This window comes from Rhipicephalus microplus, chromosome 3, assembly GCF_043290135.1.
Source record: "Rhipicephalus microplus isolate Deutch F79 chromosome 3, USDA_Rmic, whole genome shotgun sequence".
Classification (NCBI taxonomy): Eukaryota; Metazoa; Arthropoda; class Arachnida; order Ixodida; family Ixodidae; genus Rhipicephalus; species Rhipicephalus microplus.
In genome coordinates this window covers 17,789,196-17,810,410 of record NC_134702.1, presented here as the reverse complement: position 1 = coordinate 17,810,410, position 21,215 = coordinate 17,789,196, and the positions used below count along the sequence as shown (strand labels likewise).

The window sequence follows — 21,215 nt, the reverse complement described above, 5'->3', positions numbered from 1 at the left end:
ATTTTTACATCCCGATAACCGTTCCTCTTTTTTTTCTTGTTTTGTACTTCACACGACACCAATCAAATAAACTAATTATTAGGTCAAAAGCTTTAGATACTTTATAAAATATGAGAGTGACCGTCGTCCCCTTGATGTGATACGATAAATCATTGCGTGACGTCTCAGACCGCCAAGAACCTTGACATCATTACAACGTAACGTGATGACGTCATCAAATCGCGTCATCACATTATCAAGTTGAACTGATCTCGGAGGCACCAGCAAAACTACGTAAGGCGAAAATAGCATCTTGCAACTTGAGTTGCAATTAGGTTGTGTAGAATTGCAGGTAGCGAAAGATCGCGTTAGGTGCTGATTGCTGTTGAGGGAGCGGGGGTGAGGGCGATGTAGAAATCAACACAATAAACGGAGAAGATTAAGAAAGGTGGCTCTCGCAATCTGGTTACTTTAGGCGAACGATTACGGGGTCATGTGATGCCTTACGGTATTCATTTATCCGTTTATATTAGTGATCAGATTAGCTGGCCAATATTTTTTTTACCCAATTCATCGAGTGAAATATGTCTACGAGGCATACGGCAAAAGGAAACTCCTATGTCTCCTGATGGGCCTTCACTCCGAGTCCTGACTTATGTGTCTGACATCAGGAGCAAAACCAGCGAAAACATGTGAATTGTGAAAATAATTACACTGCTCATTACGCAGTACGCAAACAAGAATGAAAACAAAAAGAAGCACTTGGACGTGAGTACCAAGGAAAAAGTTTATACAAACTGGAACAGTTGAAGTAACATTCTTTGTATAAGAACCACGTACAATATAAAGCAAAAGGTAATCATGGGCATATTATGTTACATTATTGAAAAGTTACACGTTTGAAGAAGGCATAAGAAACAGTGTTACTTGTTTTTGTCAACAAAAAATACGTGTGTTTTCATTGAACTGTTTGATTAAGGATGGCTATGCATTACAAAACGAAATTATTTGATAATCTATAGTTTTAGCACCGTGGCAAGTTCCAGTTGACTCTTCAGAAGTGGCAACGATGAAATTTCGCGTATGTACATTCTGAATGTGAGCACCATTTGCTCAAAATCGCAAAGTTTTCTGTATCACTCTCGATACTCGCTATACATAAGAGATAGCGTGTATCACCGTACATCATCTGTGACAATGTGGCACCGCTGGTTGCACGACGCAACATATACTGCCGACAGTGAAGCAAGTGACAGTTATATTGTCGGCAAACTATAATCAGTGAAGAGACTCGGCTTTTCAAGCACACCTGTCGTGAAACATGATATTCAGTGAACAGGAAACTAATGAGAAACTTATTTCGTCCTAGAAGCCGTGCCCATGGGCATACGTCCAAATTGCCCGTTTGTCTGCACAAGATTTTTCCACTTTTACCTAAGTAGCCATAGTTGTGGGCACCATGATGAGACAGCTCTTTCATAAACTACAAAATTAAATTTAAAGATACATTGAAGCAAATCGAGGGTATACCTACAGTTCTTAAGGCCAGGGTATTTTATACCCTCACATGTTAGTTATCACAAAGATGATGTGATCATGAAGGACTCCGTAGTGTAGACACCGCATTGATTTTAGCCAGCTGTGGTTTCTTAGAGTTCCCCTAAACATAACGCACGAGTGCTTTGTATCATTTTTGTTTTCGTTTTTGTGCCTTTTGCTCCCCCCAAAATGTGGCTCAAAGGCTGGAATCGAACCCTTCCCCTTGAGCCTCTAAGCTGCCACTACGAATCATTCAAATCATCATTTCGTAGAGATTTTGTAAGGGTATTCTGAGAAATTTCCTTCCGAACCGAACTCTAAAAATTCCTCCGACTGTACTTCGCTACAATGGTTCGTTATTTCGCAAGAACAGTTTGCCGACGTGCTTATCGGCTGCGCACCTGTAGCGCAGACACATTCCCTGACCCTGTTGTCGGCGTTAAGCTCTCGTTCTATCGCAGCCATATAGTTTATTACCTCCTGCCGACGTCACGTACTTTAAAGGGACACCAAAGGCAACTATGAAGTCAACGTCGATTGTTAAAATAATGGTCCAGAAACCTTGTAGTGCTACGTATGTGACAAGAAAGGGCCTATTTTGAAATGAAATCATGTTTTAGTGGTCCGCGTTGGTTTAGCGCACTTCAAATTACCCGCCTAAAGAAGCGGACCAACCGGACCGACTCACGTCTTTGTTGCCGTGCACAACGTTGCCCAGCTTTACTACGCTAGTAGCAGCAGACCGAAAGCAGCGGGAGCCACAGCAGCAACAACGGCCATTGATCGATTTCTCGCCATCGGCTTCGAGATCGCAGACGTTTTTGTTTCAACTGCGGCCCGTAGTAACGTCCTGCGGTTCTTATTTCCATGAATCAAACAGAAACAAACAAGCAGCATTTTATTGCGTCTCTTGATGCACGGAAGCTTCTTTATTCAGTGTAGTTAGATCGATTACTAGTGATTAATTGTAGGTGGTCCATCTGATGTCATCGGGATTGTTTTGAAAATCTGGGACATTAAACTAAGCATATCGATCATTTTGAAAATGTCCTACTGCGGCGCTTGTGCTCTTGTACATTTACCTTAATTTCTCGGTAGGTAGGGCACTTTTGTTCATAATATTGTCGTTTTAGAGCTGTCATACATTAAGCTTTCACTCTGACGTAAATTGTTATTTGACTTTAAAGTCCCCTTAACGCGTCGCGTGGGACAGCGAGCTAACCAAAATAAGGTTTCGTCCGCATATCCGCAAACTGTGTCGGTACAGAATCGAATGTTAGCCCTTGTAGCTTTTAGATCTTTAGCTGCAAGTGTTCATAACGTAGATGACGTGAGCGAAAACATATGTAAACGTTTCTTTTTTTTTGCGGTTTATGAAGCAAAGATTTCTTCGCAAACTTCCCGGTGCTTTCCTAATCGAGATGTGATAAGTGACAGAGCAAGCACGTCAGGTGCCCCACGAAGAAAACACGTGACACACAAACGCTGGGTAACCTTCATTCGTTCTTACGACCATGTATACGTAGCCGAGGCAACTCTACCACACGTGTGCACACAATAACTCCGATGAAAAACAATGGCAGCCAGTGTCTTAAATACGTGAAAACACGGTATCAAATTTATATTAGTCCCAGAACAAAAAGTATTACTGATACATTGTTGAGCTCTTCATTATGCGGTAAGTTTCTAAGGCTATACCATGCATGCTCGTTTTCGCTTCTGTCTAGAATCTCGTGTTTACGCTGTAGTTAGACTCGCCCTCTGCCTCTTCCTAAGCCCCGAAGGAACAATGGTTTGCACCATCAAGAGAAATTTATGCCGACGACCATCGCCAAGCGTTTTGCCCTCCTCACTGAACACGAATCTTCTTATAGCAACACCCGCTGCTCCAGCGTCTAATCACATGAGCCCTACTACGTAGCAGAATTCAACACAGAATGCATTTGCTACCCCATTTCTCGCGTCGAACAGGGAACATAGCTACAGTACCGAGCAGAGTTATCTGTACAGCGCGGTGAGAATAACAAATGTCGCTTTCAACTAGGCTTGATCTGCCAGGAATCTGCGAAGCATCGCAGTTGTCAGCGTCGTCTGCGTGGTGTTGGCTTCTGCGCAGTGCAAATGAACCACTTACGACCACGGGATGGCACTCGGTGAATAAGGGCACTGAACTCCTGCAGGCGGAGCGAGCGGCGCCCGGAAAACAGAGGCGCAACTTTACTACTTACATGGCCTCCGAGATAGCAAGCTGCGCCCGCAATCTCGGAGGCCATGCTACCTAAAGGTAGCTTATACGAAATACCTCTAGGTCGCGCTGCTGGCGTCGCGCGTGCTTCCTAGCGTTTTCCCCCGTAGATGCGATAGGCATGTTTTCCACTACAATGGCTATACGCTATCTCAAAACAATATATACTTCGTGGAGCCAGCATGACCGGGCACCAGTATTGCGAACACGAGGAATGCAAGACACCGGCCCACGGATCTGTACACAACTGAACAAAACATTACTTCATATGATTTTCCTCATGAGGCACCGCATGTGGGGCTCTCTCCCCCATGATATCAAAGCACACGCGAAGGCTAGGTGATGGGGGAGAACAGGAAATGGCTAGATGAGAGGACGGTGAACGGCTAGATCGGGAGCACCTGGCCGGCATTGTTAGAACAGAGGAGGCGTTGTCAATGTACTAGAGGTGATTTACAGCTTATGTTGACCAAAGAACGAAGTGGACATGGAAACCAAAAGAAACTTAGCGTCTCTTCTTAAAGATTCATATATGAAGCGAATGAATCGCACACGCAAAAAAATATTTCGGAGCGAAGCTCCTTATACGTGGGCCTGTCCTTCCTTGTATGTATGTAGTCGCACGTAGCCACCGGTGGCACATTCCCGCTCTAGAGCGGGTATGTGCCACAGGGGATGCGAGATGGGAGACGGTGGTACTTGGACTGTTCACTACACGGACGCACGGACGGACGGACAGGCAGACCAGCACATGGACGGACGAATGGATAGATGCGTGGACGTAGGACGAGTGGACGCACGAACAGACAGACAGACAGACCGACAGACAGACAGACAGACAGACAGACAGACAGACAGACAGACAGACAGACAGACAGACAGACAGACAGACAGACAGGCGGATGGATGGATGGATGGATGGATGGATGGATGGATGGATGGATGGATGGATGGATGGATGGATGGATGGATGGATGGATGGATGGATGGAGGGACCCATGGACGGACGCATGGACAGACGAATCGACGCACGGACGCATGGACGCACGGACGCATGGATGGACGCACGGTTGGTCGCGCGAACAGATGGAAGCAAGAACGAACGGACGGATGGATGCATGGACGGGCTGATGGACGCTTCGCCCCACTCATCATCATTCACTCCGTGGATATGCTGTGATTTTTTTTTTCACTTCAGGCAATATTGCGATCACCAGCAATTTTTCTTTAAAGAGAGCTCCTGCATTTGCTGAAATAGTGACGAGACTACGTTCACACGCAACAAAGAGCAGTAGTCCATTGGCGTTTAGCGACATTGGCTGAAACAGAATAAAGCTGATAAGAAGGAAGGGCGGTGAAAAAACTGACCGAAAATGGGGAAGAAGGTCATACAGCGCACGCGGGACGATGAAGTTGCAAAATGTCTTTGATGAAGGCTGCACCCTGCTCTAGGGCAGATTAGATAGCATTTAGAGAAATAAAGCTGAGGTTTCAACATCTCTTTATTTATTTTTTTCTCTTTTTGAGATTAAGTCTATCTCGAAGAGAGCTGCGGTTGCGATGCACAAGTCCGGTCATAAAGCTGCCGGAGAGATTTAGTTGACGGACCTTGTGTTCGTAGATCTTCTATCTCAGGGCAATTAGCATAGGTACGATAAGAACAATCTTTTAATCGCCACATTACGCAATGTCTGCTTTATAAGCAGCTGGTACCACCCTTCCAAGTCACGGAGGTCGCTCATCCGCCGGCGTGCACAAGACACATTTTTGAGGTAAGCTTTGCCAATGGTTTCTTAACAACTGAGTTTCAATGTGGACTAGCGGTGTAACAGTATTTTTTTATTGCAATTCATACAGCTTTGCACTCGACGCAATCATGGACAGCATTTTAACAAGTTTTAGTTTGCCAATTATGCCGTATGATGGTTCGTTTTCGTGAAAATTATCGCAGCGTGGTCACAGAGCTCATGTGCTTCTGGGCAAAGCAGCGTATGTAGTCCCTTTGTCTCAATCGCGTAGTCCAGTTCACATTCTATGAAACTCAAAGCACAGCATGGCGTTAGACATGAAATTAACGGCATACTCATAGCAAAGTATTAAACACCCCAATTGTTTAAAATATCTCCTATGCATCAGAATAAACAAAACCTACAACCTGGCCCCTGCGTACCCCATTAGTACTATGAATACGATGCTCCGCTGCCAACACTAAATTCGTGGTGTCGATCCCAGCCATAGTGGTCTCATATAAATATAGACGAAATGCTTTAGAGGCCCGTGTAGTGTGCGATGTAAGTGCACACATAGAATACATGAAGATTTAAATATTCGGAGCCATTCACTCACTATACGGTGTGCCTTATAATTGCATCATGGTTTCAGCCCGTAAAACCCGTGTATTGTTACTACAACATGGCCGCTATTCAGACCTCTTTTATTATGTCGAAACTCGTTCTGAGCATTTACGGCGTGTTCCAAAGCATGACCCAAGTGTATCCGGGGAAGGTATACACCCATGCGATATAAGCATAACTGTGACCGTGGTCTCTCTTGGGTGCCAATATTCATTATGAAGTGGACCCACTAGTTATTGTTAAAGACAGTCATGAATAATACGAACGCCTAACTATATTGTTGGCAACATCTCTAAAGGCCACCAGTGCTCGCTCAGAGCGCCGTAGCTGATTTTTGTGGAAATCAGCAATAAACGACAAGCTGCGCAAGCTGTATACACAGGACGAACTGTACTTGAACTGCAGTGCGCATGGCCGCTCGAATCTATCGCGACAACGTATATTACGAATATATAATTTACACTCTTTGGTAAAAAATTCGTTTACAGGAATGGCCATCACTGAAACTCGTACTATGCGAATTAGAAGCACACACGCATTAGAGACGGACGCTGAACAGTTTCTTAGCCAACGTCGGCAGACAGCTACTGTAACAGGGCTCTATCTCCGACCCATGACCTCATACTACGATACTATGAAAGAACATGAAGAGAAAACGCTATTGACGTTTGGGCATTAAATTCAGCACAGGTGGCCTTTGTTCCACTATTGTAACATGACCGGCAACACAATTAGTCGAAAGTCTTAACGCGCAAAGTTATCGGGCAATCCTAAAGGCCGTATTTACACTGATGTGCGGGACCAGTATGCTAAACAAGCTGTGTACCTTCTTTCTTCCGCATAGAAAATCATTATCGAGAATTCCAGGAGGCAGCACACCCCCTTACCCTTTCAGCCACCACCCCCCGTTTTCTGGACCCCTATGTGACTTATGATATGCCGTGAACGCAGGAACTCGCAGCCACATCGACAAGAATCAAGATGGTCAATTCGAAAGTCGTGGTCAAGGGGGTGGCAGTGGTTGCGGTCGTCGTCATGGTTGTTGTGTCCGTGGTCGTGCCGGTGGTCCAGGGAAAGCCCAAGGCCAGCAGTGGTGGACCAGCGGCCGGCGCCCCGGACTTCTCGAAGTTCTTGGGACCACCTCTTCCCAGCGAGGACTGCGTGGGTGTGGTGGCCGCCCCAGGTGCTGCCGCCCTGGTGGCCGACCCGAACGACTGCACCAAGTACTCCGTGTGCTCGGAGACGTTCAGCTCGAAGTTCGACTGCCCACCCGGCCAGCACTTCAGCCCGGCCGACAACAGATGCGCGACCCCGGAGGAGGCCAAGTGCGACCCCGGTAAGCTATTCACCCCATTTAAACAGCTGCCTCATAAAGTCTGTCTGTCTGTCTGTCTGTCTGTCTGTCTGTCTGTCTGTCTGTCTGTCTGTCTGTCTGTCTGTCTGTCTGTCTGTCTGTCTGTCTGTCTGTCTGTCTGTCTGTCTGTCTGTTCAACAGCTGCAATACTGGCACTTAACTAAACTACCAACCTCAGCAAACCTAACTAAATTTACGGGGAATATAACTTGCAGGGTTCCTTATGCATTCGTCTAAAACGTCTTGAAGGAGAAAGCGGTCGTCTCTCTCTTCTCATTCGATGTGACTCGCCCCACCCCCACCCCTCCCCCTCCGAAAGCTTTTCGGCCTTTTGGCTAATACCATAAATAGCAGTTCTGCACTTAGGTGATTTTGCACTTCGTCCGGCGATCTCAGTATCGAAGTCATTGCAAGCTCTCTGCCCCCCCCCCCCGCACCTGGTTTTGCACGTCTCCGTGATTGCTCCGCCCCCCCACCTGAACCAATGTCAACGTCATGTGATCACGCCATTCATGATCACTTCATATGACGTCACGTAATGGTGACTCCTTGTGTCACTCGTGTTGGCGTCGACAATCAATTTTCGCATTTTATGACGCACTAAAAGGCTTTCTCTTTTAGCATAAAAACGATTGTTGAGGCCGTAACTGGTTCATACAAGAATTAAGAGGAGAACGAAGGCAGGAGGAACAGAAGAACCTTCCATATACTTTCTTATACATTCCATATACCTCCCTTATTCTGTGGCGTACATTCAGTCATGAAGGTGACAGATAAAACTGATCAATACCTCTACTTCGGCTTTCCGCTAAGACCACCCTTATCAGACTTGAAGTGGTGGCACAACGTGAGAGCAAAAATTTAATATAACCGACATACGCTGAAGCTAGGATAGACCCGATGCAATAACGTCTTGAATATTCTACGGAACTACGAAACGACACTGTCTCGAAAATATATTATCAAATAGGATAACAAGAAGCAATAACTACGCTTCTATCCAGCTCTTGAAGCAGGTGGAGAACGTCAAGGCAAATGACCTTGATGTTTGAAATGAATCAGAATTATTAGAGTATCTTGCTTCAAGGCACATGCATGCGCAGGTTTCTCTATCAAGAAGGTAGTAGGGAAAGGGGGGGTAGAAATCTTACAGCAGCACCCCCTGCTTAAGAAATTCATCGAGTCCCAATGAAAACAATCGTCGCAATCGACGCATTAGTCGGAATGATGTGATAACGTGCTTTTCATTTGGTCCCTGGTTCATTTGGTCCCTGGTCATGCAGGTCGTCCTGCATTTGGTCCCTGGTTTTCGAAAGGTAAAGGTGGGATTTAAGCAATAAGCGGAACGCAACATCATTGTTCTAGAGCAATAATTATTATCGAAAACCAACATGGCCCTTGCCCAGTATATTGAGCAAACAATGACGGGCAGGGCTGGCTGAGTAAACGCATGAGGGCAGACTTGGCAACTCCCTTCACATGGACGGGGGAGCAGGGTAGGGCTGCTCCCTTCCCTGTGCGCTGGTCCAACTGCTCAGGATGCTAAAAAAGAACTTCATGGTGATGCACATTTGTTATGCAATCAGTCAGCATAACGTTTTCTCTCTTCTTTTTCGGCAGCTTTTGCCGACAATGATGCAGCCGAAGACGAAGCAATCAACGTCGATGTGAAGTCCGTTGCTGCCGATGTCGTTGACGCCGCCGACGTGGAGGTTGATGCCGCCAACATCGTCGCCACCGATGTTTAAACATTCGGTGTGCACCACACGCCGGCTGTGTGTGCCCGCAAGTACCGACATCTTGTCTATACTCGACGACCACCTTCGCTATAGAGACGTGCGTGAAACAGGGCCACACATTACGGAACAAGGATGCCCATGGATTCTTTCCTAGCCTCCGAGATACCCGTTGCAAAGAAATAAAAGCGATGGCGTTGTGTGTTCCTGAACATTGTCTTTACTTTGTATGTGTGTATGGATGGACGGATGGATGAAATAAAAAGGCAGTAACCTGTGTGCAACCAAACTAAAAAAAGTTATGACTGGCTTGTGTACGTGAATAAAAATTGGCAGATCCCACGTACAGTGGGAATCCATGATATGCGAAGCACAAATGAGAAAGGTTGATATGTCACTTTAAAATCAGCACAATGTTACGAGGTGGAGGTAAATGATGCCGTACATGACTTACGTGCCATGATTATCATGTTTGGAAGTGTCGTTTACCTTCGTCATCTATTCACGTCACGTGATACAAAATTTAGTATTTGTGGAGCTAGCGAAAGGGCCGCAAGCACGCTATCATCGTGGTATGTTGTCATGTTCTTACAAGACACGCTTGTAAGGATTATCATGTTTGCACCATTCATATACTTACGTCATCTATTGACGTCACGTAACACCAAATTTTGTATATGTGGAGCTAGTAAAACGGCCGCGAGCACATCATGAAGGGTCCCATATACTCCAATCTATCCTTAACGCACGCGCACGCTGGACACAGCGACGCTATGTTAGCGCAACACGAGAACTCTATAGTCTGACACCAGGCGTGACCAGCGCGACCAGCGTCCGTCGACGCGGCCGGACGGCAACCGGCGCGAAATGCGACATGCTGCATTTCGCGCAGATGCATTACCCAGACAACACTGCGTCTCCTTCTTTTCGTGACGGAGGGACGCCAGACGCACTGAAACGCGCATGCGTCAGACCAACGCAGCGCAGCGCGCGCCTGCGAGTATACGGCAATACCGGCGCCTGGCATGGCAACGCCGGAGTGGCGCGATAAATGAACGCCGGTATGACACGACGAAATGAAGGCCGGTGAGCACGCGCACCGCGTCACGTCGAAATGTATTGGCGCCTTGACTGTTGCATGTAGTCATATTGTCACATGACACGCATCTCATGATTATCATGTTTGCACCAGTCACACACCTTCGTCATCCATTGACGTCACGTATTACCAAACTTGGCATATGTGAAGCTAGCAAAACGGCCGCGAGCGCATCATGAGTGTGGCATGTAGCCATGTTACATGACACGCATGTCATGATTATCATGTTCGGATGTGTCATTTACCTATGTCGTCCGTTCGCGTCCCGTAATACCGAGTTTGGTACATGTGAAGCTAGCGAAACGGCCGCGAGCGCATAATGAGCGTAGCATGTAGTCATGTTGTTACATGACACGCATATCATGTTTATCATGTTTGCACCAGTATCATACCTTCGTCATCCATTCACGTCCCGTAATACCAAATTCGTTATAAGTGAAGCTAGCGATACGGCCGCCAGCGCATCATGAGCGTTGCGTGTAGTCATGTTGTTACATGACAAGCGTCTCATTATTATCATGTTTGCTCCAGTCACATACCTTCGCCATCCATTCACGTACCATAATACAAATTTTGGTATATGTGACGCTAGTGAAACGGCCGCGTGCGCATCATGAGCGTGAAATGTAGTCATGTTGTTACATGACACGCGCGTCATAATTTTTGTGTTAGGGTCTGTCATTTTTGTTCGCCATGCAATCATGTCATGCCATACCAGCTTTGCAACATGTCATGTGAATGAAACCACCGCAAGAGCTGCAGGACCATGAAATGTAAATCATGACATTCATGACATACATGTCATGCTTTTTATGTTATGACTAGTCAAATATGTTCTTCATACAGTCTTGTTATGCCATACCAAGTTTGTTATCTATACCATTATCGAAACGGCCAGGAGAGGTAAAATTTGTAGGCGGCTAGATTAAATAGATAGATAGATAGATAGATAGATAGATAGATAGATAGATAGATAGATAGATAGATAGATAGATAGATAGATAGATAGATAGATAGATAGATAGATAGATAGATAGATAGATAGATAGATAGATAGATAGATAGATAGATAGATAGATAGATAGATACGTTCAAAGCCGCGGAAGTTCACTAAAAATGCTTCGCATTTAAAATCGAACACGCAATGGAAAAAAAATTGCCATGAATTCACAGGACAACTCTTGACTTGTTACGGTATAAATTGAGCTTGTTTTCCCCTTTATTTGTATTGCCGTTTCTTTTTTACTTTCTGTAAAAAAATTTCCTGAATAGATTTTATTATTTTTATTGCGAAAGTCCTTCATCATTTCGTGGTTGTCCCTGGAACCCAAGCCTTCATGTTGGCTCAAACGTACGCTAAGAAAAAAAAATCCACCCTCTGGTGAGTTTCACGTTACCGGATTACTTGACTTCAAAGGTATTGAGTAGCGCCTTTTTCGAACGGTCGAAGGCACAAATCAGACCTAGAAAATTGTTATCGGAGGTGATTCTCAGAATTTTAGCTAATTAACAACATTCATATCACATCAGACGAGTGATTGAAGAATTTAAAAACGATGATTGTTCAGAACACGCACGGCTGTAAGTTCAACAAGGATACGGCGAGATAGACGAAGAGAAAATGGGCACTAAGCAATCGTAAATATCAAGTGGTATTTATTATGGTGAAAAACGTATACAACCACATAGGAAACAGTGCTACAAGTTCAGCAAAATAAAGAGTTGCGTATTCCCGAGTTCTGCCGTAGTATTCTGCACCGTGACGACCACGTGACCATATGAGGTGGGCACCATGACATGGTACCGCGGGCGCACGGAGAAATTTCTTTTCGTGGTGGAAATTCTGCGTCTCCGATTTTCAGGCTGCCCCGTGTTTAGGACTCTCAACCAAATGGCCGACAAATTCACCGGTTTGCCTAATCAGTGCATATATTGAAGACACTGTTAACGCTGCAGAAGTTCACGCCAACTCTAACTCGAATTAAAGTTCACTTACAGTTTATTTCAACGACACTTTAGATGGCTGCTGCTATGTCAGTATTGAAGTTACTAACAAATGTTGTTAGACTATAGTTGGAATATGATAACTAGTGTGAAAAAACACGCCTTACAATGACGGAAATACGATGAAAAAAGGGGGACACCTTATGTTCATATTGTGAGGAGCCATTGAATAAATGGATGAATTATTTAATGAACCGTCCCCTACATCGACCGATATAAAGACCCAACGTGCGCAAGACTGGTTCAGTGGGCATGTCAGCTGGCCGCAGGAAGCAGCGATGTCAAACCCTTTCGTCTTCTTAATGCAGATACTTCTGCTGGGAACGTCACGGATGGCCAGCGACTATTCACCGCCGTACCTTATCGCCACGGATCACGGAAACTGCGCAAGGGATGCACTACCCCACGTGGAATTCAACTGGACACCGCCCCCTACATCGACCGATATAAAGACCCAACGTGCGCAAGACTGGTTCAGTGGGCATGTCAGCTGGCCGCAGGAAGCAGCGATGTCAAACCCTTTCGTCTTCTTAATGCAGATACTTTTGCTGGGAACGTCACGGACGGCCAGCGACTATTCACCGCCGTACCTTATCGCCACGGATCACGGAAACTGCGCAAGGGATGCACTACCCCACGTGGAATTCAACTGGATACCACCCCCTACATCGACCGATATAAAGACCCAACGTGCGCAAGACTGGTTCAGTGGGCGTGTCCGCTGGCCGCAGGAAGCAGCGATGTCAAACCCTTTCGTCTTCTTAATGCAGATACTTTTGCTGGGAACGTCACGGACGGCCAGCGACTATTCACCGCCGTACCTTATCGCCACGGATCACGGAAACTGCGCAAGGGATGCACTACCCCACGTGGAATTCAACTGGACACCACCCCCTACATCGACCGATATAAAGACCCAACGTGCGCAAGACTGCTTCAGTGGGCATGTCAGCTGGCCGCAGGAAGCAGCGATGTCAAACCCTTTCGTCTTCTTAATGCAGATACTTTTGCTGGGAACGTCACGGACGGCCAGCGACTATTCACCGCCGTACCTTATCGCCACGAATCACGGAAACTGCGCAAGGGATGCACTACCCCACGTGGAATTCAACTGGACACCACCCCCTACATCGACCGATATAAAGACCCAACGTGCGCAAGACTGGTTCAGTGGGCGTGTCAGCTGGCCGCAGGAAGCAGCGATGTCAAACCCTTTCGTCTTCTTAATGCAGATGCTTTTGCTGGGAACGTCACGGACGGCCAGCGACTATTCACCGCCGTACCTTATCGCCACGGATCACGGAAACTGCGCAAGGGATGCACTACCCCACGTGGAATTCAACTGGACACCACCCCCTACATCGACCGATATAAAGACCCAACGTGCGCAAGACTGGTTCAGTGGGCGTGTCAGCTGGCCGCAGGAAGCAGCGATGTCAAACCCTTTCGTCTTCTTAATGCAGATACTTCTGCTGGGAACGTCACGGACGGCCAGCGACTATTCACCGCCGTACCTTATCGCCACGGATCACGGAAACTGCGCAAGGGATGCACTACCCCACGTGGAATTCAACTGGACACCGCCCCCTACATCGACCGATATAAAGACCCAACGTGCGCAAGACTGGTTCAGTGGGCATGTCAGCTGGCCGCAGGAAGCAGCGATGTCAAACCCTTTCGTCTTCTTAATGCAGATACTTTTGCTGGGAACGTCACGGACGGCCAGCGACTATTTACCGCCGTACCTTATCGCCACGGATCACGGAAACTGCGCAAGGGATGCACTACCCCACGTGGAATTCAACTGGACACCACCTCCTACATCGGCCGATATAAAGACCCAACGTGCGCAAGACTGGTTCAGTGGGCGTGTCAGCTGGCCGCAGGAAGCAGCGATGTTAAACCCTTTCGTCTTCTTAATGCAGATGCTTTTGCTGGGAACGTCACGGACGGCCAGCGACTATTCACCGCCGTACCTTATCGCCATGGATCACGGAAACTGCGCAAGGGATGCACTACCCCACGTGGAATTCAACTGGACACCACCCCCTACATCGACCGATATAAAGACCCCACGTGCGCAAGACTGCTTCAGTGGGCGTGTCAGCTGGCCGCAGGAAGCAGCGATGTCAAACCCTTTCGTCTTCTTAATGCAGGTTAGTGAAAAAATCTCGTCTGTAAAAACGAGCAATCGATGTTTTCTCCAGCTGACATGCCCAAACAGCGTATGTGAATGCTTCTCGTTTGCCATGGATGTTATCCTTTCTCTCCTAATGCTTTCTGGGGATGTAGAGCCCAACCCAGGGCCTCCCATCGAGGAGGCGCTGAAGGAAATTCTGGATGGTCATAAGAACGTTCAGGATAGGCTTGAGGCTATAGAAACAAAACTTAAGAACGTTGAGGAATGTACGGCTGTAATCAAACAATTCCATAATAAGTTCAGTCAGCTCGAGAACAGCATAAAGGCATTAGAAAACCAGATGGTAGACCTGGAGGACAGAAGTAGGCGCAATAATTCGATAGTGTTCGGGCTTCCAGAAGTCGTGAACGAGACAGCAGAAGGGCTCGCTAAGAGTGTAATCGAAGACTTATTTCAGAAAACATTAGATCACCGCGAAAAATTAGCCGTGTTGATAAACTTCCCTAAACTAAAAGGGGGGGGGCATATCCGTATCAGAGGACTTTTCGGCCGCTACCCAGCAAATAAGAAAGCAGCTTTGGGATAGCGCAAAAGAAGCCAAAAAAAGCGGGCCAGAAGGTAAAGCTCATGCACAACAAAATCAAAATTGACGATGACATGTTTGAATGGGACAATGCCCAAGCGAAAAGAATTCCTATCTCTCGGCGCAATATACCAGAACAGACTCGGCGCAATGAACTACTAAAGAGCGTAAAAAGAAGACACTCCGTTGCATGAATTTAAATGCTCGCAGCATAATAAACAAAACCGCGGACTTAGAAAGCCTTATTATCACGTATAAACCACATATTTTGATAATAACTGAAACTTGGCTACACTGTGATATTGGCGATTCTGAAATAACACCCCCCGGATTCAAGGTATACCGCAAGGACAGAGGCTCTCGAGGGGGAGGTGTTGCTATTCTGTTTTTAGAATCTTTACGTGTAGTCAGATTACCCGATATGGATGGACTAGAATGTGTCGTCGTTAAAGCAATATTTGAAGAACTTCACATCATTATTGGCGCCTTTTATCGCCCTCCTAGCTGCGACATGTTTGTCGAAATATTTAACGAGTTCTTGTGCTCCTATGGCAAACATTCCTCTAATATGCTCCTGGCGGGTGACTTTAATTTCCCTTCCGTAGACTGGCAAAACGACGTACCTGAAGCCCTTAGTGCTGGTTCGGAGCCGTTTGTTGACTGCGTAGTGCTTCATGGTTTAAAACAACTGGTTACTACACCCACCCGAGTGCAAAATGAAGCTGAGTCCGTTTTAGACCTGTTCCTTGTAAATAACGGCATTATGCGACGAAATCCCCAAGTTGAGGTTTTTCAGGGTATATCGGACCATAAAAGCACCTGCCTCACTATGCAATTAAACGCTCCGCTTCAAGCTACAAAAGAACAACGTCTAATACCCGATTTCACACGTGCTAGTGATGTAGACATACTTGATGTGCTTGACAGCTCGTTTCCTGAATTTGTTTCTATGTGCGGATCAAAAGAATATTCGATTGACCACATCTGGGGTTTCTTTAAAAGCGTAGTGTTTGACACAATGAATAAATTTGTACCCTTCCGGAGGAAAGTACTGAGGCAGGATAATCCGTGGATGAATAAAGAAATCGTACGCATGGGACGAAAACTAAAAAAGCAAAGAAAGCAATGTAAGCAGCGCCCATCAACAGCTGCCTCTGATAGAATGCACGATTTGCGAATGCAACTGAAAAACAAAATTAAGACAGCAAAAGAGCATTATCAGCAAGTGTAGTTAAAAGAATTCATGATTTCGTCTCCAGACAAGTTCTGGCGTTATCTCGCACCGAAAAAGAACACTATTATCAGTCTTTACGTGGACGATGAGCCTGTTTACGACAGCCTAGATGTTGCAGATGCTTTGAACCGGTACTTCTGTTCAGTGTTTACTGATCACGATGGAAACATCCCGCAATTTCCTTCTTTCGTTAAAGTGCCTCCTATCAGTGACGTGTGTGTCAATGAAGAAGGTGTCTTTTCCCTTCTGCTCCATCTAAATGTTAAAAAGTCCCCAGGTGTTGATGGCATACCCAACGCTTTTCTTGTGAGATATGCTGAGTGGTGCGCGAAGTACTTGTGTTTACTATTTAACAAATCTCTCGAGTGCTCTGAACTTCCCGAGGATTGGGTGTATGCTAAAATCGCTCCAATACCGAAAGGTAACGAAAACCGTTCTCACTTATCGTCATACAGACCGATTTCTATTCTCTCAAAATGTGTCAAAACGCTCGAACATATCATATTTAAGCACATTTCACAATTTCTTGAGAGCAATTGCATTGTGGACGCCCGACAGCATGGCTTCCGCCGGGGACGGTCCACTGTAACTCAGCTTCACGACTTCGCTGCAACACTGGACAAACGGGGGCAAGTGGACGTCATACTCTTAGATTTTGAGAAGGCGTTTGACCGTGTGTCGCACTCGAAATTGCTGAGTAAATTGACGGCCATTTTGAAAAATGAAACTTTAGTGGCATGGATTAAATCATACCTTTCCTACAGGCAACAGAGCGTAGCCGTTAACGGCGCATGTTCTGTGGCCTCGCCAGTACTTTCGGGCGTCCCACAGGGCTCTGTTCTCGGGCCACTTTTCTTTCTCGTTTTGATTAACGATATTGTACATGACATACCGGTAAAAATTAAACTTTTCGCAGATGACTGCGTTCTTTATAATGAAATCTGCAACCATAACGATCAGGCCGTCTTAAACGCGTCACTTGAAAAAATACAAACATGGTGTACTAGGTGGCAGATGACTCTTAATTACAAAAAAACTGTTTCAATGACCATTACACGCAAAAAGGCCCCGTTGAAGCACACGTACCAAATAAACACATAGTCTAGCTGAAGTATCATGCTTCAAATATTTAGGAGTTTTAATCACATCCGATCTGAAATGGAACGAGCACGTCACGTACATTCAGAAAAAGGCAATGCGAAAACTGGGATACTTAAGGAGAATGTTACCGAAAGCTTCTCAGGATACCAAACTGCTAGCTTACAAAACTTACATCAGACCACTATTAGAATATGCTTCAATTATCTGGGACCCATACACTCTAGTTAATACTAATAAGCTTGAGAGCATACAAAGAAAAGCCGCGCGATTTGTTTACAGTTCATACAGCTGGAAAACGTCTCCTACGAGTCTTCTCCACAGGGCCGGTTTGGAAAGCCTTGCGGTAAGACGTTATCATGATCGGCTAAAATTTTTTTATTTGATGTATAACGATAGACTTCAAATTGACAAGGAAGCATACATCCAGCCGAGCATTTGCCGCCCAACACGATCTAATTGCCCAATGAAGGTCGCTGAAATTTCGTGTAAAACAAACGTCTTCAAAAACTCCTTTTTTCCCCGTACGTGCCATGAGTGGAATCTGTTACCTGCTAATGTTGTGCAATATTCTGATGTCTCATCCTTTCTTCGTGCCCTGTTGAATTCGGCATGATTTAGTCTTCAATAGTAGTTGTTATCCTACCGATTGCACTTGTACAGTTTTTTTTTCCGGTTCAAAGTGTACCCTTAGAAGTGCATTGTTATGCTTGTATGTTATCCTGTTTTCTTCTTTTGTATCGCCCACACCTGCTCAAAGCCTGGCACCCAGGCTAGCAGTAACCTGTAAATAAATAAACATCGTGGATGGCTAAATTCTTTACTTTTGCAATTATTTTGATATATTTAAGTACGTTAAAACGCACATTTTCTCATCTGCAGCGCGAACGGGTGCATGGTGATAATCAAGAAGGGACGGCATACACAGTGCAAAATATTAATCTATCCCAACTAGCCCAGTATGTCACTATTATATGAAGTCTGAACTCAGTTTAAAAAAAAATCCGAGGGTCAGGCTTGTTCGTATTGATATTTTAAGCATGAAGAAAAGAAATAGCGTGCGTTTTAACTGCTGTGTATTAGCCTATGTATAGTAAACGCTTACTTACGTCTTAATATGAAGGAGAAAAGCAATACAGATCACCAGCGTAATTTATGTTTACACTAAATAAAATAAGTGGCCCCATAATGAGGTACTCTAGACAGAGAACAAACGAAAAAAAAACAAGAAGTATGAAGAGTGATGTGGCCTTCAAATGTATATTTTAAACAAGAAGCCGTTAAGCCTTGCAAAGGAAAACAACGATACGAATGTCGGAACCGCAAGAAAAAAAAGTACATTAGGCCAGCAAATACGTCAAACCGAGGTAGAGTCATATAGTTCCTGGATCATTAACGACGCTTATCTACATATTATTGCCTGTATTCAAAGCAATCAGCGCAACATCTCGACGAGTGCATTATCTTCTGTCAGGGACATCGTCGATATTTGGTCGATAACATCGACAGGAGAAGGTGAAGTTTTATTTTCTGTCATTGCTGGGGCCAAGATGTGCGGGGACCAATAAACTAGCCCTGCTCCCTCCCTTCGGGCGGTGGCCAAACATTGAGTGCCGGAGCTCCTTCAGAGGCATGGGTGCCATCTTCCCGGCCACTGCGTGCGCATTTTAGGACGTAATTCATCAACGCCTGCCTGTGCCTAGCTAAGTGCACGTAATCCTGTTGTCAAAATTACTCCGGCGCCTCCTCCACCCCCCCTCCACTTCATTATGGCTTGCCTCGTAATCCCGTCGCAGATTTGGCCTGTTAAGTCACCTCCATTACTAACCCCCCCCCCCTTTCTTTTTTTACTTCAGCTCACGGACAAGTGTCAGCTGACGGTCGTAAAAGGAGGAATCAGGATAAATTTCTGCAAAGCTAAGGCAAAAAGTGAGGATCTGCTTAAGTGTAAAAGGGCCCGCAAAGCAAGAAGATATGATATTAGTGGGTAAATGGTGGAGTATACGTGGCGTAGATAAAACTCTAAGAATGTCGAGGTGGAGTCTAACGTCTCTAAAGGAAGGTGGTGGACGTATTAAAGTGCCGAATAATATTCAAAAAAAAAATAGATACCGCAATCTTTCGTCCGTGTGTGTGAAATAAAGTCTCGTAATGAAAATAGAGAAATTATGAACATAAAAAGAGTATTTTCATTGAGGGGATGAACGCTGTTTGAACGTCGCTTACCTCGAAAGCGAGATATCATAATTGTCCACCATGCCGAGCCTTTTTGAAGCAAGCATATTTCCCAGATCTGAAAACCCTGCTGACAGGCGTGGCAACGTAAGTGAACCCCAAAATGAACGGGTGCCGGATATAGGGCAAAGTCAGCCCATAAATCGGCTTGCAGCAGGCAGTAAATGTTTTTTGGCTCCTAATATAGAGGAGCATGATGAAGTAACCCTATTCCAATAATGTTAACGACGTAGGATGTCTCAATTGTACCTACCCTACACGAAATCTAGCAAAGTGTAATTTTTCGACTGTAACTAATGGTGCGGACTGATGACATTGTGCGCGAGTTATATTAAATATAAGTACATACACCCTTCACCCTAAACGTGTGCATAAGCTGTGATGGGGAGGGAAGGGTTGTGACTGTCGACCTAATCATATAAGGGAGGTGCCAGTTTCGACGCATACCTTTACTCAGACGGACATATCGCGTGACTTTTCACTGCAAATTTTTATGGCTAAACATGCCTTTGGACTTCGACGGTGACCGAAGACTCCTGGTGTTGCATCCAAAGAAATGTTTACCTGTCACCTTTACCTTTGAGACGACAAGGACCAATGGAAGGCCGTTGTGAGAAACGTCATTGCTTTATTATCATTTTTGCATCCATCTTGTAGCTTGTATTCTTTAGGATTGAGCCAATAGATGTTGGGAGTAAGGGGAGGGAGGGGGAGAGAAGAGGTAATCGTTCCGGTGAAAAAAAAAAACTAACCTCCCTTATTGTCGAAGCCTGCGCATGCCTATGCCATCGGTGGTTTTGGGATGTTAAACCCCACATATCAATCAATCACACTACACATGTATCGTAACAGTGGACGCTCGTATGGGGATCTGCATGGTGTCCTCGATCAAGTTGAATTTGTTTGTCAATGCGTGTTTTTAGCAAGCGTCAATCTCCGTACATTACAAACCATAGCGTAAGTACGAATAACACGGAACAAAAGGCTAACAGGACAAGCGCTTGTTCTGTCTGCTTCTTCTCCACGTGTTATACGTCATTACGCGATGACTTTTGATGTATGACGTACTGTATCAACACCATTTTCAAGTCGGTACTTGACTTCGTTGGTGTAACATACTCATGATTTTAAGCGTGGCACTGAAATGACGAAACAGCGAGTAACGCACACAAGCGCTGAATTCTATCAATGCTTTATTTGAAGCCGGATCAAAAATACATAGATGAAAAATTCTAGTCACTCCGGCATGCGCAAATACGAAAACATGAAGGAATGAGAATTCTTTTCTAGATGACGATATATCTATAACAATATGAAGTGGAGATGATTTTGTCGCGCTTAAATTATGAACATAATGCATGTTCATGCATACGTGCCATCCCCGCAGGTAAAGATTATTGCTTAGTGTCCAGTTTCGGCTTATAGATGATGCAGCAGACGGCAGGAAGTCGGTGGGAAGACTGCCCTAGTAGGATTAAGAAAGGATAATTACTTGAGACCTGCGTTAAGATAAAATTGACTATTGCCCTTAAAGTTCGCATCACGGTTTCAGGAACAATTACGCAGCATATCTGGCGGAGATCTTGGTTATCCGCTTCCTGTCCGTAGAAAATCC

General features: G+C 45.4%; 1 protein-coding gene across 1 annotated transcript; it reads left to right on the top strand.

Moving 5' to 3' along the window:
- Positions 1-5,411: 5,411 nt before the first annotated feature.
- Positions 5,412-9,419, top strand: LOC119181283 (uncharacterized). Its single transcript, XM_037432488.2, has 3 exons — positions 5,412-5,535; positions 7,069-7,453; positions 9,092-9,419. The coding sequence occupies exons 2-3, from the start codon at positions 7,099-7,101 to the stop codon at positions 9,217-9,219; spliced, it is 483 nt and encodes a 160-aa protein (XP_037288385.1). The 5' UTR covers positions 5,412-5,535; positions 7,069-7,098; the 3' UTR covers positions 9,220-9,419.
- The last annotated feature ends 11,796 nt before the right edge of the window (positions 9,420-21,215 follow it).

Coding starts and splice junctions, on each gene's coding strand:
- LOC119181283 (XM_037432488.2), top strand. CDS start 7,099: ATGGTCAATTCGAAAGTCGTGGTCAAGGGGGTGGCAGTGGTTGCGGTC. Junction 7,454..9,091: donor GGAGGCCAAGTGCGACCCCG/GTAAGCTATTCA, acceptor CTTTTTCGGCAG/CTTTTGCCGACAATGATGCA.